The sequence below is a fragment of the Oryx dammah genome, unplaced genomic scaffold (assembly GCF_014754425.2).
Source record: "Oryx dammah isolate SB20612 unplaced genomic scaffold, SCBI_Odam_1.1 HiC_scaffold_25, whole genome shotgun sequence".
Lineage (NCBI taxonomy): Eukaryota > Metazoa > Chordata > Mammalia > Artiodactyla > Bovidae > Oryx > Oryx dammah.
In genome coordinates this window covers 36966707-36988252 of record NW_024070209.1, presented here as the reverse complement: position 1 = coordinate 36988252, position 21546 = coordinate 36966707, and the positions used below count along the sequence as shown (strand labels likewise).

Below are 21546 nucleotides of genomic sequence, written 5' to 3'. Positions count from 1 at the left end.
TTATTCAACTTAAAAAGGAAAGTAATTCTGACATACGTTACAACACGGAGGAATCTTCAGGACATTATGCTAAGTGAAATAAGCCAGTTATAAAAAGACAGATACTGTATGACTCCACTTATATGAAGTACCTAGAACAGTCAAATTAATAGAGACATGAAGTGGAATGGTGCTTGCCAGGGGCTGGGGGAGGGAGTAAGGGGAATTATTATTTAATGGGTACAGGGTTTCAATTTTATAAGGTGAAAAGATGGATGAGAGGTGAGATGGCTGGTGGTAATATCTGTACAATAATGTGAACATATTTAACACCACTGAACTGTACACTTAAAATGGTTAAGACAGCACATTTTATGTTATGTGTATTTTATCACAAGTGAAAATAATTTTAAAGTAACCTCCTCAATCAAACCATAGTCTTCCTATGTCCCATTTTCTCTTGGTTCTTCACTCCATAAAACGTAAGTAATAATTGGTTTTAACTCCCTAATGGTCATTGTAGTGGTGGGATTCACATTGTGTCAGGTGGGGTGTGTATGTGTTGGGTTCCAAATATAACTCATCACACTCTGGTCTTCATATGCGTAAAGATGGCCCTCAGTGTTCTAAATCTTTCTCACAACAGGGCATAGCCAGAGATGTTAGCCAGAAATCAAACAGGATGAAATCCTTGTTTTCATTTTTTTTAAAAAACAAACAATAAAGCAGAGGCTATCAAAGAAGGGGTTGAGAAGCGGCTGCTTACACTCACCCCTCACCTCCTGGGCCTCACTGGTTCCTAGATGCCTCCCAGGCCCGTGTCCTGCCTATTTCCACACACCAGCCCAAGCGCCTGGCACTGTGTCTGCCCGGCCCTGACGTGAAAGTGAGCGGGACTTATCTGATCCCCTTTGCCCTTGTTGGGACTTGCACCTCTCACAATGAATGGCACGCATGCCTTCCTTGCTCTGTGTAAAACGCCTGCGGGTTGTAATGCTGATTAAGTCCAAATTCCAGCACAGTACGCATAGCTACAAGGAAATTCCTGCTAGGCAGAAGGGTCAGTCTACAGCCACTACTTAAACAAATGCTTGAAATACACTGTCTTCTCTAAAATAAGCTGTTTTTGGTTGAGACCCTCGTCATCTCTTCGTCTTGGTTTATTTCACTTGCTTTCCATCTCCAGGCTGGCTCACCCTTCCCACGATCATAGAGAAAGCCCCACTCTAATCTGGCAGAGTTAGCTAATGCTTACGGGATAAAGTTCAGGGTTAAACTTCCTAGCATGATCTAATAGTTTCTTTCCTTGCTGTCTTGGCCTCGCGGCTTCCCCTGCCTTTCTCGCCCTCAGCCACTCAGCATTACTGTTTCTTAATCCCCCTGTTCTTCCCGCCTCCACATGGTAGCACAACCTGTTCCTTCCCAGCCTGGAACGCCGGTCTCAGACATTGCCATCTGTTGAGCTTCTACTCATCTTTCAAGATCCATCTCAAAGGTCACTCCTTCTATGAAGGCTCCATGGATTCCCCTGGGAGCTCTTTCCTCAGAGATGCTGCTTTCCACCACATGGACTAAACTTCGCTGAAAGCTGGAACCTGCCCATTATAAAATGCCTGCCCTGGACTCTAACATCAGCCAAGTCCCTGGGGTGGGTTTTCAAAGTGATCCACCCTAGAGTGCCCCAGGTTCTTACTGCTGGCTTGGCAACTCTGAGCCCCTGCTCACCACTTCCCTTGTGACCCTCTGGTGTGGTTCAGGTACCAGCCTGTTCCTGCACTCAGTGATAAACACTGCAGAGAGTAGGAATCACATCTCACTCCCTTCTGGACCTTCCACATTTTCTGGCTTCAGACTTTTACATGGCAAGAGCTAGATCTGCTGCATAAGTAAACAGATAAATCTCCATGGCATCTGTGGGCATGACCTGGAGGAGGGAGGGGATAGGTTGGGAGTTTTGAGAGAAATCAGAGAAACTCTAGGTGAGCTGAATATAGCTTCCTACCTCCATTGGAGGATGAAAATGACTTGAAACTTCTTGGGCAGTTCTCTGGTAGACAGAAAATTGGTAGGAAAAGGGAAAGCATTAAGAAGGAGATACAAGGCAAGGACATAGTGTGCCAGACCCAGAGGTGAAGGTGTCTTGCTATGGTAACAGAAGGCATCATATATCTTCAACAGTCTTAAAACTCAATGGCTGAGTTAATAATTATAGTAGTGGTAGTGATAGTAGTAACAATAATAAAAAGGTGGAAAAATACTAAAAATTTTAACAACTTATTGACCAGAGATATAGTAATACGTCTTTTGTTACCCGAACATCATTGACCAGAGATGTTTCAATATTCACCTACAGGACAAACTGCCAGCCACAGGCAGTAACTTCTGCAAAAATCCCCCAGTTAATAATGAGTTAACAGCAGCTACTTTTGGGTTGTAAAATTACAGTCGTTTATGTTGTAAGTTTCTCTTTAAACTGCCATTTGCTCTTGGAAATAATATATGAATGGACATGACTTTTAAAAACTGAAATTATTAAAAAAAAAACAAAACTGAAATTATATTTTAAAAGCCACAGCATACTTTACCTCTAGAGTCCCAGTCAATGTGTGTAATATAACTAGAAGCACCTTTACAGATGCCAACCCTTTTGCTTGTCAGGACGTTGTAAATATCCACAAAGTTATCATGGGATGCCACGGCAAGGTATTTTCCTGTATCTATGAAGAAAAATCAGTGGTTAACAGCAAAATATTTCATGTGGGAATTTACTTCCAGGAACTTAGCATTTTAAAATGGGTTAGAGGTTAAGGAAATAGTTAAAAAGAATCCACTCTTGCAACTTTTTGTCCCAACATATTTTTACAAGTTTTTGCTGTCACCTTTTGAAAATTTAATATCAGAGATCATTTCTTTTCTGTGATGGAAGGAGACCATATCTTCGACAGTGTCAGCATTTACAACCAGGAAACTCCCATCATTCAAGCCAACTGCTAAGGCTTTCCCATCTGGGGAGAAGGCACAGCATCTTCCACCTACAAAAGAATTCACAAACAGCACTGTTATGATCCGTGACTTTGCTACCAAACAAATGAAGAGCGGGGAAATGTAGATATAGTCATGGACCTGTGACTGTGTCTTTAACACTGCTGCTGAGAACTAAAACTTCATAATTTAAAACATTTCTTATCACCAAACCCAAAGACAATAATCATTAATATTAAAAATAAGTTTTCTATTTCTCTGTGGTTTATCCATTCATTTTTTCATATATGAAGACCTGGAGTTTTCAAGTGACAAGCAGAGTGAAGAGGGAAAAAGAATAAAGGATTAATAAAACTAGTATTTCTTCTCCCAAGATGTGATACTTAAGAATGGGACAAAATTTCCAGAAACTATTTTTTTTATACCATGCTTTACACACAAAATTTGCTTTGGAGCACCTTGTTGTTCTACTTTTAGTCTCTCTAATCTCTGAGCCATGGATTGTAATGCATAATTCTAGAGGTGGAAGATTTTATTCCTGTCTCTTCTGTCATGGGAAGAATGAAGTATGGACATTCTCTCCAAAGGTGTCTGCAAAACTAACCAATACTGGGCTGAGGGGACTATATGACGAATGCTTTCTAACGCTTTGCAGGGTCATGGGAGGCACTTCTGAACGCGGAATATGGAGTATGTTAAATAGGAATCCCACTTAAGGATACGCCCCCTCTTTGGCAATGTTTTTATTGTCAAGATATTCATGAGCACAGCCCCAGGACGGGTCAGTCATGCAGCCTTGTGCTAGGACATTCCAAACTGAGTTTCCACCTCTCCCTCCCCATCCACTGTTTCCAACAGGCTGAAAAGCCATATTCACACCAGTAACTTTATTTATTTATTTTTTATTTTACTTTACAATTCTGTATTGGTTTTACACCAGTAACTTTAAATGGGCTCATCTAAAGTCCATCTTCCTTCTTTGCTTCATCCATTCACTTTGCAGTTATTTACCTACTATGAATCAGGCATTGTGCTAGTGCTGAAAGAACAGAAAGACCAGCCTGCCCTTGAGGAGAGTCACCAAGCTTAGGTCAAGCATAAAGATTTATTGCACAAACCAGGATACCCAAGAGCAAAAGGGAGAGCTATTAATAATTACACCAGGACACCAGCTATAAACTGAGTTGAATGGCCATCCTATCTCAGAGGTGTTGGTAGTTGTTCTTTTGAACTCATTTTTAACCTGGTGAATAAAGTCCATTGGCTGATATTCAAGGTACTCACAGTGAGTACTTGGTCTGTTATTTCCCCCGATATAAATGAGTAGCCTGACTATTCACCTCTGTGGTAGATAAGAGCATGAGCTTTGGAGACAGATTTGGGTTTGAATCCTGGCTCCCTCCACCACTTATGAAGACCCAGAAGTCGAGTGTAAAGTGCACCCATATGATGGAGGGAGACAGCGGCATGCAGTGGCCACAGATGTGCCCTCTGAAGCCACACTCCTGGAGCTGAATTCAGATCCATCACTTACTAGCTGCAGCTTTGGGCAAATGACTTAAGTGCTCTGCGCCTCAGTTTCCTAATTTCTAAGTGGAAACAATAGAGGCCTTACTCACCAGGTTCTCGTGAAGACCACAGGCGAAGTGCTAGCGCAGCTACTGGCTCAGTGGTGTCAGCCACTGTCATTACATCACCACCGTCTTGACACCTTTTCTCACTTTATCCCCCTAGACTTGTCTCCCCATGTCTATCTATAAAAGTACCCAGCACAAAGAGTCTAGGGGCCAGGCCCCAATCTTATCCTTTCCTGTCTTAACTTTCACAAATCCTTTGAGCCTCGGCTCTCGTTTTCCCCAGTGGGGCTGTCCCTGGCAGTGGGCCTTACCCTGAGCCTCCGTGACGCCTTGTTTGTGCCAGAGATCTTCCTTTTGTCTGTCCTCACCCACTCTCCACCCTGCTCTGTGTCTGGAGCTGGCCTGCATGGACTCTACCAACAGGCTCCCTCGCCCCCTGGCTTCTGATGCGTTTGGTCACGGGGGAGCATGAGGGAGGGTACTCAGCAGGAGGCTGCAGGGAGGGTACAAGGAAGAACGGATAGAGGGTAGGGAGGCTGGGGCATGTTCTCCCCTGGCTGCCTCCCTGCGGGGTCACCGCTTGCTGGCTGAGCCTCTGGGCTGGACGGTTACCACCTCCTGCCAGGCTGCCATCTCACACAGCTCTCACTCTCATCTGTTCTTCCTCTTGTCCTTTCAGGCCCAGGGCTGGCAGTGGTTACCAGCTACTACTAGTTTCACTGTACTGCACTAGCCCTGGTCATTTCCCTACATCCTGCACCCCCCTTCATAAAGAGTCCAGTTTTGAGACTCTTCAAATTACCCAATTTAAATGGACCAGCTGTTGCTGGGACTCTGTTCAAGTCTTGTCCATCTCTGACACTAGAGATGTGACTGTTCATCCTGGGATCCCCAGTGTCTGATACATAGAAGCTGCTCAATAAATGTTTGCTGAATTTCTACTTCTTGGTATAACTCTTGGTTCTCATGCATATAGGTGTTTAATACATATTTATCTGTTTCTTGTAGTTAACTATTATTTTTAAAGCAAGTTTCCTTTTTCAGTAATAAAATCAGTTCTGGAGACTGTCAGACATAAAGATAAACACCATTCTTTACAAGCTGATGAGTTTCAACTGACTCCCACAATTTAGATGAGAAGAGGAAGGACATATTGCCCCCAGGTGGCAAATGTCTATGCAGTGCAAGGAAATAAAGAATAGAGCTGGGCACGGATGCATCAGGCCAGCCTTCTGGAACCATCCTCCATGTGATTAGTTATATCTGTAGCAACACACACTAAATCCCCGTTTCCAAGCATATCTGGGAGCACATAATAGGCACCCACAGTAAATATTAGTTGAATGAATGGGTGAATGAATCCAATACTTGTGGTTGTAAACACTTTCACAGATGTGTAAGGTGACATACACACCTTTTTTGAGTTTCCTCACTGCCAGCATACGGTGCTGGGAGGATAATTCCCAGATCCGGAGGGTTTTATCATCGCTCACTGTTGCACAGATGGGCAGGAGGGGGTGAGCTGCCAGGCCCCACACTTCTCCTTCCATGTGCCCCTGTGAGGAAGGAAATGGGGCAACTAAAATCAGTTCAATGCTTCTCAGCGAGCCCTTTCCAAGAGAATCCCAAACAGGTTCAAACAGGAACACACACGGTTTGAGCTTCCTTGAGCCAAAATGATTGTACTGAATAAAATTTTCACTTGAACTTGAATCTAAAGCTGGGCCTACATGATACTAAAGCATTCATCTGAAAAGCAAAGGATGGATTCATGTTGCTAAGTTTTGTTTATATGATGCCAAACATCTTCTCATGTAGAAGCATCCTAGTGAATAATGAACTGTCCTCATTTTATCCTGTGATTTGACACTGAATAAACACAATATGTATGTATCTCCTAGTAACACAGCTTGGTCACAAAGACACAAACTACTTTCTTCCGTAAAACCATATTCTAAAAGATGTAGGTACCGCTTATCTATATCAGAGGAATTGGACAGTAATATTCTTGCTAATTAATTCCATTTCAGTTCTGTGCACAGCATTTGGCAGAGCAGAATTAGATCTAAAATTATATTTCCAGTATCCTGGGTATAACTCAGGGTCAGCATTTGTTCACAAATTTTTCTATCCAGTGATCATAAAAAACTGAAAGGGGCTTGACAAGCATTGGACCAATTCCACATGCTAATGTCTTATCACAAACACACTTAGCTGGCTTAGAATAATAACTGCAATGAAATATATTTAATGAATGAATAATTAGGGAGAAAATGAATCTGATTCTTCTAACTTATCACTCACTAAAGCAGTGTAAAGAATAGATTAGACAAGGAACAATAAAACAGACCAGATTGTTTACTGAATTTCTGCTTTTAGTGGCTAATTATGAAAAGGCTTTGCTTAGTAAAGCAGAAAGAAGACCATACACAGGCATCTGAAAGGTGTTTGTAGTTGGAATGCTTTGGGGGAACAGGTGGCTCTTCAAAGAGAAATTGGACGATTCCAGTTTGACTGGGAAGCTGTTTGAACAAAACAGTAATTTGGCAGAAGATAGAAAGTTCTCAATACTGCTGACATTCAAATATCTGAGAAGGGCGTAGATACTGTTTTTGAGTTTATTAGATTTGGAGCACCTTACATCCCCAGTTTTCTAGTTTTCTTCTCTTGGGAAGCCTCCCACACTGAAAGCTATGGTCTGAGGATGGGTCAGGTGTGAGCCCTCTCTTGTTCCCCCTAGACTGCATCTGCCTGAAGCTCTTTTACAGACCAAGTCCTTTTGTACACTGAGGACAGGGTTGTGGGGCTCTGCTGCTGCTGCTAAGTCGCTTCAGTCGTGTCCGACTCTGCGCGACCCCATAGACGGCAGCCCACCAGGCTCCCCCATCCTCAGATTCTCCAGGCAAGAACACTGGAGTGGGTTGCCATTTCCTTCTCCAATGCATGAAAGTGAAAAGTGAAAGGGAAGTCGCTCAGTCGTGTCCGACTCCTAGCGACCCCATGGACTGCAGGCTACCAGGCTCCTCCATCCATGGGATTTGCCAGGCAACAGTACTGGAGTGGGGTGCCATTGCCTTCTCCATGGGGCTCTGAGACCCTTTCAAATCACTGCTTCATATATTGATTTAAAAGTTGTATTTCCTTAATCTAATGTGACTGTGTACTTTGATTCCTGTATAACATAGGGATGCTCAGTGAGTAAGGTGGGCAGGGAATCAATCTCTTGAGTGGCACCAGGAAATGAGCTTGGGACCTTCCTTTCCTCCTGACCACCCTAAAGCTGATAATAACCAGCTGCACAATTGAAAGTTGATTATATTCGAAGTATACACAATAGGGATTTTCAGAACTCACCTCCTGTCACTTCTCTCTTCCCCTAAACTAGTCTCTTAAAAAAAAAAAAAGCAATCTATTCCAAGTGATGTTGACTTGCTGAGCCACGGACACTGTAAAAGTGATTCTGAAATCTTCCCACAGCAGGCTTGCTGATGGTCTTAACCACATCGTCTCTACCGTTCCTTAAGTTTCCCTCGGGGTCCACCTCTCAGAACAGGACTGTCAGCCCCTTCAGGAGTCCTGTTCAATCCTGGGTAGCACACAGCACAGGGCGGGTCTTGGCAGGAGCACAGCAAACACTGATTGAACTGAACTACTGAGTTCTACCCAGGAGGAACAGGCAAATGATGGACTGACCAGAAGATGAAAGAGAGATGCTGAGATACAAGGGAAAGAATGGCACACGTGTAAAGAGAGAGGAGGGTTCTCCCAGTTCCACTGCCTGCCCAGGGCTCAGGGGGCCCGGCTTCTGCACTGTTTCATGCAGTCTCCATGCTGAGATGTGTGGAAACACAAAGAAAAGGCTCTGGTACCCAACAAAGCTTGGTACGAATCCTAGCTCTCCAGTTCTTAAGATGTGGCTGTGGGAAGTTCACTGGGCTTTAGGCCCTTCATCTATAAAACAATTACAGCCAAGCAAATCTGTTCTAGAGATGAGAGAGGAATTTTGCACAATGGTATTGCCTGACACACAGTCAAGTGCTCAATAAATGACACCCTTGGATAATTGTATTAGAAGAATGATAGAAACAAATACAGGAAAGAATTGAAGAGAATGTAAAAGTGAAAAGACTTTGTTATTGAGTTTAAAACATATTTAGACAAAATTAGTTCAACTGTAATACTTTTGAACATGAGAAAATGTTAGAGTTTGAATCTTAAACTGCTGTTTAAATCCATAGTATAGCACAAATCTTACACACATATTTAGCAGTAGAGCACGTACTAAATAATTTAAAGTCTCAAACATCTGGGGATTGAAAAGAAACATTTCATTTTCAGTGAAATTAAATAAACCATCATGGCCAGAATGGGAAAGAAAGGTAAGAGCAGCTGGAGGACAAAGATGTCACCCCTTCTCGAGGTGGCACCTCAGTTCTCAACTTGGGCTGCCTGGTGCCATCAGCAACAGAGCTTCTGAGGTTTGTTTCTAACACAGGAAAAATTGTAAAACACGGATTCTTATTCAAGATAGCCAGGGTGGGGCCTGGGCACAGGCATTTTTAAAACCTGATGTGTGTGCAGACCTGCTCTCAGGTTGTAGCAAGTCAGAGGGCCCCTTTCAGTGGGATTTTGGGGGTCAGCCCTAACACAGCAAGCCTGCAGGCAGGCATCAGGTGAGGGAAGGAGGCAATTCTCCTCCACTGGACCCACAGAAGTCCCAGAGCTTAGGTAAGCAGTACAGATTCTTTCCACTCCACCTTCTGAACCCACCCCCTCGTCCCTGCCCAGGCCTCTTCCACCTCTAACTGTGATCTAGTCATCACCTCCAAAGACACATGTCACTAATCAGGTGACATGTGATCACTTCTTGGATCTTTGAGGATACTGCTGATGCTCATTTTAATCTGGTATTATCTGAATCAAATTTTTGAGGGGAGAGGAAGGGTAAGGAGTATGTTATACGTTTACGTCAATTGAGGCTGAGACTAGAGTGATGCACAAAACCTAAAGAGACACATATATTTGGTGTGTGCAGAGCAAATACTTTTAGTTTGACAAATTTTTGACAGACTGAGAGGAAATATACCCAAGAAACCCCATCCGCATCTGAACCTGATTCAGACAATGAGATTATGGACTCTGAATAGATGCTCTAATGGGATAAGGCTCTTGAGGATCCTGGGAGTGGGAATGTATTCTGCATGTGGTAGGAACATGATAATTGGTAGCCAGAGAGCAGACTGTGCTGGACAGGTGACCCTTAGGATCCTCCTGGCTTTCACACTCAGTGTAATCACCTCCTTTGAATGTCCTATAGCGTTATGGATGTGTGCATGCTAAGTTGCTTCAGTCCCCACAGACTGTAGCCCACCAGGCTTCTCTGTCCACGAGATTCTCCAGGCAAGAACACTGGAGTGGGTTGCCATGCCCTTCTCCAGGAGATCTTGCTGACCCAGGGATTGAACCGGTGTCTCCTGTAGCTCCGCATTGCAGGCAGATTCTTTACTGCTGAGCCACCGGGGAAGCCCCTCCTATAGCCTTAGTATCAACCAATAACATATGCAAAGGGGATGGATGTATTACATGTACGTGATGATACGATTACGTTATTTCAAATTATTTAAAGGCATTGTTTTTATTTTTCTCTTGCTTGCTTTGAGGAAGCAAGCAGCCACGTTGGGGGAACCCCACGTGATGAGGAACTTCAGGCAGCCTCTGAGAGCTGAGGGTGGCCTCTGGCCAACAGCCAGCAAGAAACAGACACCCTCAGTCCTGTACTCACAGGAACAAAACTCTGCCAACAACCTGAGTGATCTTAGAGGCAGATCCTTCCATAGTGAAGCCTCAGATGAGACCACAGCCCTGGTCTTTATCGCGGCCTTACAAAACCTTAACCAGAAGCCCCAGTTAAACTGTTCAGACTCCTGACCCACAAAGAAACCATAAGATGTTGAATGTTTTTGCTTCAAGCTAAGTTTGTGTCAGTTTGTTATACAGAAATAGATAATACAGCGTTTGCCTGATCTTTGGAGAGAATGTCTCCTTTAATTTGGCATCCTAAGTGTACCCTGTTGCCTCACCCTGGCTCCAGCTCTGATGTGAATTGTGGTTTAGAATATGTGCAAACACAGTACCTGAACAAGCAGTGTCATTGGGCCGCTTTTATCAATTTCCAGGATCTCTCCATTTTTTGTTCCCACCAGGATATGTCCATGTCCCAAAGTGATGGCACGAATTGAAGGATTATCTTCCAAAAGCAAGCCTGAGGAGGGCAAATACTGCATTTAATATTTTACATGCTGTATTTAATATAACAAAAATAAAATGATTATAGTGATTATATAAATTCTGTTTTTATAGTTCCAAAGTACTAAGTACTAGGCAATCCTCTTTGATATTTCTACCAAAGGCCACAAACTCTGAATGTGGAAGAAAAAGGGAGAGTTGATTTGGCTATGGTTTTCTAAGAACTGTATTACTATCTTTTTCATTCCTATGAACAGAAAGACTTCCATTGCACACTCGGGAGTGGCACCTTTTGAGCTAGTTGACAAGGCTGCTCTTTTAATGGCATAAGTCTTCAAGCATCTTTCAAACATATCATCCCAGAGCTCCACAATTCCATCCTTTCCACCTGTTACAAAACCCTGTAAAGGCACACATCAGAAAGATTATATACACATCAAAGTGACAAGGACCCACCCAGTCTCAAAAGGATTCCCCCTTGGGTAAAGAAGCTTTGTCTGTGTTTTCTTAAGCATGGAGACTGAAAAACCTGATGATAACATATTTTCTGGACACATCTCTCATTTCTCTAGCACTATTAAACACTTTCTCATTGTGTGTCCATTTCACTTTCTTCAGACCATTGATTCGAGGTTTGCACCCTGGATTACGGATGGCTGTTTCCGTGCCCAGTTCCCTGACTGGGATGTGGGCTGCTAGAGAACAGGACCAGCCTCAAAGTTTGCAGAGTTTCTGATATCTCATGCTCCTGCTGAATGAACTGGAATTAATGTCACAATCAAAAATGATTGCTAACTATTTTTAAATATTTACTTCCAGGAAAAACATCATTATTTTTCTATTAAGAATAACAAGTATTTCATGTAACAAGAATATCTTGCTCTTCTGTTCATGAGATATCAATTTCTACCATAATTAAGATCCAGATTAATTTTTATAAAACCTGGAAAGTATAAAGCCTAACATATCGGATATTTTTTTGCTAGACAATGATCTTTATTCTTATTCTAAGTTTATGATTTCTTGGCCTTAATAGTTTTCCTTTCTGGCAACTACCAACTGTTCTTAGAAATTTTTTAAAAAGAAAATTACTGAGTAATTCATTCTGTTTTCTCAAAAACTTTTAATTTACTTCATTTCAATGATGTTGAAAAGGAAATAATATTTTGAAGTTTATTGCATTAAATATCTTAAATATCCTTATTTATCCTCATTATAGATTGTGAACCTATAGACATTTACTCCCAAAATTAAATCTAAATGCAGTATATTATAATGTGATATTCCTGCCTTTCCCCATGATCTTTAAGCTTTAGTTACCAAGCAATAAAAGAGTTTAAACATGCTATATCACATCAACTTCCGGGCCTGCAAAAATTTTCTTTCTGCTTCAATTTTTTCTAAAATTTGCAGTTTAAGCAAAACAAATTTGTTAGTGAAAAACAGCTTTACCACTAAAACAATCATTGTAATTACACATCTAACAAGAACCTACTTCTATAGCAGAAGCAGCATATTTACCTGGGAATAAGCAAATGCAAAATGGATCTTTTCTTAATATGCTGTGTTGGGTGGCTTAGGCTGTTTGGAGGTCAGAGAACATACATAACTGGTACCATCAGCAAACTAGCAGTGAATAAAACACTTCTATTTTCTGGCAAATTGAAGGAAGTGTTTTAAGAGCACTGAAGGTAAGTATGATCTTTTAAAATTAAACATAATTTTTTTTTGGCCATACCTTGAACATACAGGACATTAGTGCCCTGACTAGAGATGGTACCCATGCCCTCTGCAGTGGAACCATGGTGTCCTAAACACTGTACTGCCAGGGAAGTCCCCAGTGTGATCTTTATTTAGAAAGAACAAGAACAACAACACCGCAAGGCAGGAGGTTAGCTGGACAGATCAGGACAAAGACGAGCCTGAGTAGAAATACAGCTGGTGTGATGGTCAACCTTGGGTGTCAGCTGACTGGCCGCAGGGTACTCAGATTAAACGTGACTCCTGTGCGTGTCTGTGATGGCGTTTCTGGATGAGATCAGTATTTGAACTGGCAGAGTCATTAAGCTGCCCTACCCAATGTGGGCGGACATCATCTAATCCTTTGAGAGCCTGAATAAAACAAAAGGTAGAGGAAGGACAAAATCGCCCTCCTTTTATTCTGATTGACTGAGCTGGGGCATCTTATCTTTTCCCAGCAGACTAGGATTTACAGCACTGGCTTCTCTGGTCCTCAGGCCCTCAGACTTGAACTCAATTTCACCATCAGCTTTTCTGGGTCTCCAGTTTGCAGATGGCTTAGTGAGACTTCTCAGCCTCCAAAACCACACGAACCAATTCCTTATAGTGTCTCCTTTTTGTATATGTATATCTCTGTCTATATCTACATCCTATTGGTTGTGTTTCTCTGGAGGATCCTAACTAACACAGCCAGGACTCTGACATGCTTATCAAAGCTGAGCCTGTCTAGGCAGGAACAAGCTGGTTATCAATATAACTTCAGGTCAGATTGATGGGAGGGACAATAATCCAGCTACTAGGCACTCCCAGGTCTCTGCTCATTATGCCACTGAGGAGGAAGACTGGGTAGAAATATTTCTCAGACTCTTGCTACTGTGTGCCTACATTTATCTCAGCACTTCTTAAGGAGTTCTTAGGAGCGACAGCCAGGAAGAATAAGTATGAAAAAAGAAGAGACAAACTGCACATAAAGAAATACTTATAAATGAAAGAGAAATTTAAAGACCACCTGTGCTTCCCCTCCATCCGTGACAACTACATCCTAATTCAGAGAGCACTGTTTTTACACACAGTCATCCTCTTGGTGTGGACCTTGCTAAGCCTAATTTAAAGTTCTAGAAAGCTAATGAGGAAAATAGACCATACCTTATCCAATGCATACATAGCAAACACAGGCCCATCATGAGCTTTCACTGTCTTCAGTAGGAGAATATCTTTCCAAATAAAAATATCTCCAGTAGCTGCTCCTGAGAACACCAGATCTTCCATTCGCCCATAAGAAACACACATCATTGTTTCCAATTTTCCAGCACTTCCAAAAATTCCTCTCTTAGAGGTGAAGCCCCCACCTGGAGTGGACCAAGAGTACTTAATACTTTTTGAAAAACTGACACCTTCTATGAGCATTTAGAATGACTATCTTCAGTGGAAAATCCAGTGTGTCTACATTGCTTTGTTTAGTCGCTAAGTCATGTTTGACTTTTTTGTGACCCCACGGACTATAGCCCATCAGGCTCCACTGTCCGTGGGATTTCTCAGGCAAGAATACTGGAAGGGGTTGTTATTTCCTTCTCCAGGGTATCATCCTGACTCAGGGATCAAACCTGCGTCTCCTGCATCACAGGTGGATTCTTTACCACTGAGCCACCCCGGACGTCCCAAGTGTCTACATAAAGGTGTATAAAAATGGCAGAAAACATCAGAACAAAAACATTATAAAAGGTTTTCTCCTTCACGCATTAGTTCAGTGCTTATTGAATCCCTACTTTGTGGCAGGCATAGTGGTCGACATTGGACTATAAAGGTGAAAAGAAACAGTTTCTGCCTTCAAGGAACTCAAGGTCTGGCTGGGGAGAGAATGTGACATAATCCTCTAAGCAAGGCTCAGCGCAAGGTCTGTGCCAGCCAGAGGGAGGAGTAACTAACTGCCCCAGGAAGCCAGGCAAGTCTTCCTGAATGCTGACCAAAGAATGAAAACAGCAGCAGTTGTAATGTAAAATGTAAACGTGTTTTGTGTATCTTTATTATCAGCATTATAAACCACAAGTACTTATTTTGACCACTTACTGTGTGTAGTGTACAGTGTGTGTGTGTGTCAGGGTTAATTCATGTGCTAAATGCAGTGATAAAATAACAAGAGAACTCTCAAAATACTAACAATTTTGTCCACCCAACTAAAGTGATTATTTCCTGCTCAGTAGTCCAACATAATCACTGCTTTCAGAACAATGATGGAATATAAAAATAACTATTTTCAGAGCACAACGTTTCCAAAACTCTCTAGACACTGATGAATATGCATAGTATCACACAGAGTGTTCTAAGCTTCACAGCTCAGACGTTGTTTGGGAGCAAACATCTTTTAGGCATATTTTAATTTTAGATTGCAGAGAGAGGCTAGGTAGTGGTGGTGGGTTCCCACCCCCCTCCCCAGTTACAGTAAAACTTTCAACCACATAAGTGGTAAACCCAAACAATACCTGCTTGTTGCCAGAATCTGATGTGCTTGATCCCAACTGTTACCAGTTTGTCAACATGGTGTGGATTACACTTTACCACAAATATCTTATCTTTATGTCCTCTGTAAGACACAAACAGGGGAAAAACACTAGTCTTGATGAAAGCACTTCTAGAGAGTTTTATTTAGAGCATGCATTTGGTTTCACTTTCATTAAGCACATCTAATAGGACAAGTAAATTACTGATAGAAGATGATTTAAGATACACATGGTGGGGTGTGAATTAAAATAATGAGCTTTGGCTTTTCTTTGCATATTTGAGCCCTTCTTACTCTAAGATTGCTACTAGAGTCTACTAATTATGCTTCAAACAAATTAATGAAACATTTTAAATGGATCAGAATGTCTCCATAATATAAAATTAATGCTGCCACTATAGAATTTAATCCTTAGCATACAGAGATCTTGTAGAATATATTGTAAAAGGGTATTAATGAGAAACTTCAAATGTAATATTCTTGCTGTGGAAGGCATAACTTTGAGTTAAACAGAGTTTCAGCTAGAAATGTATTCATGAGAAACTGTAGACCCTGGCTTACATTCATGGAGAGATAAAGGATGTCATATATTAATTTAAGGCACTCAAGGATGCTATGCACTCAGAAATCTAAGTTTATAACCCAAGAGGCAGAAGGACAAATATAGAAATGAGGCTGCAGCTGTAAACTGGCATTACACTGTGCCTGGGAAATTTCTGTTTCAGAGTATAAAGTAATCACATTAAATTTAAGGATTTACTGATCTTAATGGACTATGTGATGGTCTTCTCTGATATATTAGGACCTAACTTTTATTATTAAAGGAAAAGCTATTGATAAAAAAGAACATGACTAATTGCCCTTATGAATATAGATTAAAAAATCTTAAATAAAATATTAGCAAAGAGACTCCAACAACACATTAACAAAATAGTACACTATGACTGAATTCAAGGGTGCTTCATTATTAAGGAATTCAACAGTACAATTCATCATATTAATATGTGAGAAAAATTATGTTATCATTTTCCACGATGCCAAAAAGGTATTTCACAAAAAATCTAGTGGTCACTTATGACTTAAAAAAGTATTCAACTAACACTCAATAAAGTAGGAATTAATGGATGCTTTAGAATTTCTCTTAGACTTTTATAATTCCATGCAGTTCTTAACTCTCACTGGGAAACATAGATTCATTCAAGACCAACTATACACAGACTGTCTCTTCAATGTTATGTGCCACTATCTTTTCTTTAAAAACAGAATGTGCTTGAACAGTAGCTTCTCCTTGATGTGCTTGTGCGTGTGTGAACTTGAAAGTCAGATTCTTACTTAATGCTATTCCTAATGAAAGTCAGATCCTTACTTCATGTTATTCCCAATAAAGTCAGGAACAAGACTGTCACCACTACCATTAACATCGTACTGAACATATTATCTAATACAATTAGACAAGGTCTAAAAAATGAAAGACACAGGAGCTAGAATGGAAGAGGTAAAACTATTTCTATCTGCAAATGATATAATTTCATGTCTAAAAAATCCAAAAGAAAATAAAGTAAAAACAACTACAAATAAGATAATTTAGGAAATTTACAGTACACAAAATTAAACACAGAGTCAATAACCTTAATATATATTTACATTATCCAGTTGAAAAATACATTGGAAGAAAGGACTATATTTAAAACAACAATAAAAATATCAAGGCATATGTTTAATAAGAACTGTGCACTAACATATAAATGAGTATAACAACAAGGGAAAAAACACCCCGTATCGGTAATATACATAGAAAAACATTCCATGTTCTTGAGCAGGAAAACTCAATCATAAAGATGTTAATTCTAGCTTTGTTTATGAATTCAACCTGACTCCAAAAGATAAGAGCATTTTCTATTGCTCTTTTCATATACTATTGCTCTTTTCATATACTATTGCTCTTTTCAGATAAGAGTGTCTGGTCTTTAATTTGGAGCTAGACATCCTGACTTTAAAATTCTTATGGAAGAATAAAACAACAGTATAGCCACGAAAACTCTGAAAAAGAAAAGCTAAATGGGAAGAGTATCTCTCCTGGGTATTAAAATAACTTATAAAACCTTCATGATTAAAACAGTGTGGTATTGGGGTACAAGTGACTGACAAGCTAATGGTAAAATAGAAAATCTAGAGAGAGACCCAAATGAATATTAAAATGTAGCACATACTAAAGACAGGTCTCAAATCAATGTGGGGGGTGGGGTGAGATGAATACTTAAATGCTGTATGTTACTAAATGCTGGCAAGGAAGTGGAGTAACAGGAATTCTCAATCATTGTTGGTGGGAATGCAAAATGGTAGAGTTACTTTGGAAGACATTTTGGTAGTTTCTTACAAAACAAAACATAGTCTTACCATAAGATCCAGCAATCATGTTCCTTAATATTTATCCAAAGGAGTTGAAAATTTATGTCCACACAAAAACCTGCACATGGATGCTTATGGCAGCTTTAAACATAATTGCCAAAACTTGGAAGCAACCAAGATGTTCTTCAGGTGAACGGATAAAAAAACTGTGGCACATTCAGAGAACGGAGTATTGTTCGGTGCTAAAAAGAAATGAGCTATCAAACCGTGAAGAGACATGGGGGAACTTTAAATGGATACTACTAAGTGAATGAGGCCAATCTGAAAAGGCTATATATTACATGATTCCAACTAACTGATTTTCTGGAAAAGGCAAAACTAGGGAGATAGTTAAAAAAAAAAAGAATGGTTTCCAGGATAGAGAGGAGCAAGGAACGAACAGCCAGAGCACAAGGGACTTTTAGGGAAGTGACACTATTCTGCATGATACTATAATGGCAGATACAAGTCATCATACATCTGTCAAGACTCTCAATGTGCAACACCAAGAGTGAACCCTAATGTAAACTGTGGACTTTGGGTGATAATGATGTGTCGATGTAGGTTCACCTGTTAGAACAAATGTACCACTCTGGTGCCAGGTGGGGATTTGAAGGAGGAAACTCTATTATCTGTACAATTTTGCCATTAACTTAAACCTGCTTTAAAAAATAAAGTCTATATAAAAGCGAAAAGAAAAAATGGTATTTGGAATACCTTGATAGCTCTAAGGAGAAAGGATAAAATTGAATCTGTGTCTTGAAATAGACACTGGCATAAATTCCAAATGATTCAGATATCTAAGTGTAATGAGGGAGCCATGGCAGATTAGAAGAAATCACGGGTGATTGCCTTTGAACCTGAGGACAGGGAACACTTTTCTTAGTCTCAAAATCTTGAAGCAGTCAATACTGCTAAATTTGACCACATAAAAATAAAAGCCTTTGCATGATGAAAAACATCACAGCAAACTCGAAAGGCAAATGATAAACTAGGTGAAATACCTGTAAGCTGGAGACAACAGACAAATAACCCTGACATTTAAAGGACTACTCCCTGTGTGAAGTATATTTCAGAGAAACCAAGTGGTTCATGGGGGGAAACTCTTCTTTACAGAAGAATTCTAGCTACTATGAAGAAGGAATAATAGAATTAGAAAATTATCATCTTCAACCCTTAATTAATCAATTTAGCCCAGAGTTGTAAAGGGAGGTACAACCATTAGATAACACATTGATAGGAAGCTTTCTAATGGGAGGATGAGGCTGATATTACTAGAAACCACAATAGAGCTGAGTATTACTAAGAGCTGGAGAACCAGACATATGGGGGCAGTGGTGTACCATGGGGTAGACTGGAATGGTGATCTGCCCTGAGAAAGAGGAATTCCATCCCTGACATTGTTTAGAATTGCTGGCTCAGGAGAATAATAAAAAAACAGACTTACTTTTAGTTGGTTTTATTATTCTTTAAAAAATTCCTACAGATAATACAAGCACTACAGCTTGTACCTGGCAGGTCCTGCTCCCACTGCCCCTACCCTCTGCCATGCCACTGATTATGCTGCTTCTGATGGAGTCAAACATGAAGTACGGATTAGGTGTGCTCATGCTTTTGACTGAAAAATTGAACTTAGGAGAAAATATCTGCAAATCATACATTTGATAAGGGACTGATATCCAGGATATATTTTTAGAAAAAAAACTACAACTCAATAATTAAAAGGCAAATAACCCAATTAAAAACTGGACAAAATATCTAAATAGTCATTTATACAAAGTATGTATAAATTATTAACATAAACCTTAGAGAGAAGATGCTAGAGAAAACTGAAATGAAAAGTGAGAACAGATATCACAGATTATATCCCCTACATAGAAAAGAGTATTGCTTTGCTTGCTTGTGTCTATACAATGGCAAACAATTAGACAGTTGGAAAAATCTTTTTGGAGAGCACATCTTCAGTTCAGTTCAATTCTCAGTCGTATCCAACTCTTTGTGACCCCATGCACTGCAGCAGGCCAGGCTTCCCTGTCCATCACCAACTCCCAGAGCTTGCTCAAACTCAAGTCCATCGAGTCAGTGACGCCATCCAACCATCTCATCGTCTGTCATCCCCTTCTCCTCCTGCCTTCAATCTTTCCCAGCATCAGGGTCTTTTCCAGTGAGTCAGCTCTTCTCCTCAGGTAGCCAAAGTATTGGAGTTTCAGCTTCAACATCAGTCCTTCCAATGAATTTTTCAGGAGCGATTTCCTTTAGGATGGACTGGTTGGATCTCCTTGCAGTCCAAGGGACTCTCAAGAGTCTCCTCCAACACCACAGTTGAAAAGCATCAATTCTTTGGCTCTCAGCTTTCTTTATAGTCCAATTCTCACATCCATATATGACTACTGGAAAAACCTTAGCTTTGACTAGATAGACCTTTGTCAGCAAAGTAATATCTCTGGTTTTTAATATGCTTTCTAGGTTGGTTATAGCTTTTCTTCCAAGGAGCAAGTGTCTTTTAATTTCATGGCTGCAGTCACCATCTGCAGTGATTTTGGAGCACAAGAAAATAAAGTCTGTCACTGTTTCCATTGTTTCCCCATCTATTTGCCATAAAGTGATGAGAATGGATGCCATGATCTTCATTTTTTGAATGTTGAGTTTTTAGCCAGCTTTTTCACTCTCCGCTTTCACTTTCATCAAGAGGCTCTTCAGTTCCTCTTCCCTTTCTGCCATAAAGGTGGTGTCATCTGCATATCTGCACATTTTAGTTTTCATCTAATTTCTTGATGTCATAAAAACCCTAGTGTTGTTTCTCTTGTGGTTAAAATTCTAAACTGACTGATGATGGCATGTCAACACCTAAATAAAGAACACTCACTGAATTACCTCTGTCATTTTTTTCCTTTAGACATGTGTTAAATTTGTATGGAAGTTGCCTACAACTCTGTGTGTGTGTGTGTGTCTGTGTGTATGTATATAAGAAAAACAAAATGGAAAGAGTTTCATGTCCTACAACTGATGGAATAAGAATGTAGGAGAGTCAATACTGCTGCCCTCATACAGGGCAAGTCCCCATGCCTGTTTCATAGGTAATTTACCAGGTAAGGCCATGTGCAAAGGTAACCCACAACTGGAAGACTGAATATTTGATTTATGCCTCAGCCCAAGATTGAAAATAGCTTATAATACAGAATAACAAAAGATAAGCCAGGGAACAATGAGAAGAAGAAAGGGAGATGATATATTGGTGAGTGGGGGGAAAAAAAGCAAGTTACAGAGCAATATATATAATATTCTATATATGAATAAAACAGATAAAAATACTCACAGAATATATATCAAAGAATACAAGCTAAAAATGTCAGCCATAGCTATGTCTGGGTAGTAGAATTATGAATAATTTTCTTCTTGGAGATTTTCTGTGCTAACTTTTCTATAATCACGTATTATTTTGGAAACAGAAGACAATTAATAAATGTTATTTTAAAAAGAGATCCATATTTTAAAAAAAGGAAAGGTGTCACTTTCATATTCAGGAGAGGTGATCACATTCACTAAATGTATGTAAGGGTAGGGACTTAAACTAGATCAAGCAGCAGAGCTAAAACAGAAGTGCATACTCTGAAAGTACATTACATGCTCCACATGGCCCTATGTTTTGTCCCTAAAAGTAAAAACACAAGTACTTTTCAATGTTGAAGTATTCTTGTTATGCACACCATGATAACTTGTACCTTTTGCCTAAAGTCCCCACTGTTCAAACTTCTGAGATGAAGTTTGTTAATAAAAGTCATTGTCCCTGGTCATGTTACTGCTGCTGCTGCTAAGTCACTTCAGCCGTGTCCGACTCTGTGCGACCCCATAGACAGCAGCCCACCAGGCTCCCCTGTCCCTGGGAGTCTCCAGGCAAGAACACTGGAGTGGGTTGCCATTTCCTTCTCCAATGCATGCAAGTGAAAAGTGAAAGTGAAGTCGCTCAGTCGTGCTTACTGGTGTGATAGAAATAAAGAAAGGGGACGTGGAAGTGCCTGCTCAATTGTCTTTTTGTTTTGTCCCGAGTGACACTGGTATCAGGCTATTTCATTACTGTCCATAAGAGATTGCTCTTGGTTGTTAAATGGGTTACTTGTATATCAACTTTGAAAAGGA

The 21546-nt window shown here is 40.4% G+C and overlaps 1 protein-coding gene across 6 annotated transcripts in view; it reads right to left on the bottom strand.

The window, feature by feature from the left end:
- EML6 (EMAP like 6) overlaps window positions 1-21546 on the bottom strand; it is a 286252-nt gene that overhangs the window by 61690 nt on the left and 203016 nt on the right. For all 6 annotated transcript variants that reach the window (XR_005718416.1, XM_040224844.1, XM_040224840.1 and 3 more), the window contains 7 exons: window positions 15005-15105; window positions 13671-13873; window positions 11074-11185; window positions 10673-10800; window positions 5953-6094; window positions 2859-3011; window positions 2565-2696 (listed from right to left, as the gene is read on the bottom strand). Coding sequence is in view for 5 of the 6 variants with exons in the window: in XM_040224844.1 (XP_040080778.1) it covers window positions 2565-2696; window positions 2859-3011; window positions 5953-6094; window positions 10673-10800; window positions 11074-11185; window positions 13671-13873; window positions 15005-15105 (971 nt within the window). In the remaining variant the exon portion in view is untranslated. The remainder of the gene's footprint in view (window positions 1-2564; window positions 2697-2858; window positions 3012-5952; window positions 6095-10672; window positions 10801-11073; window positions 11186-13670; window positions 13874-15004; window positions 15106-21546) is intronic.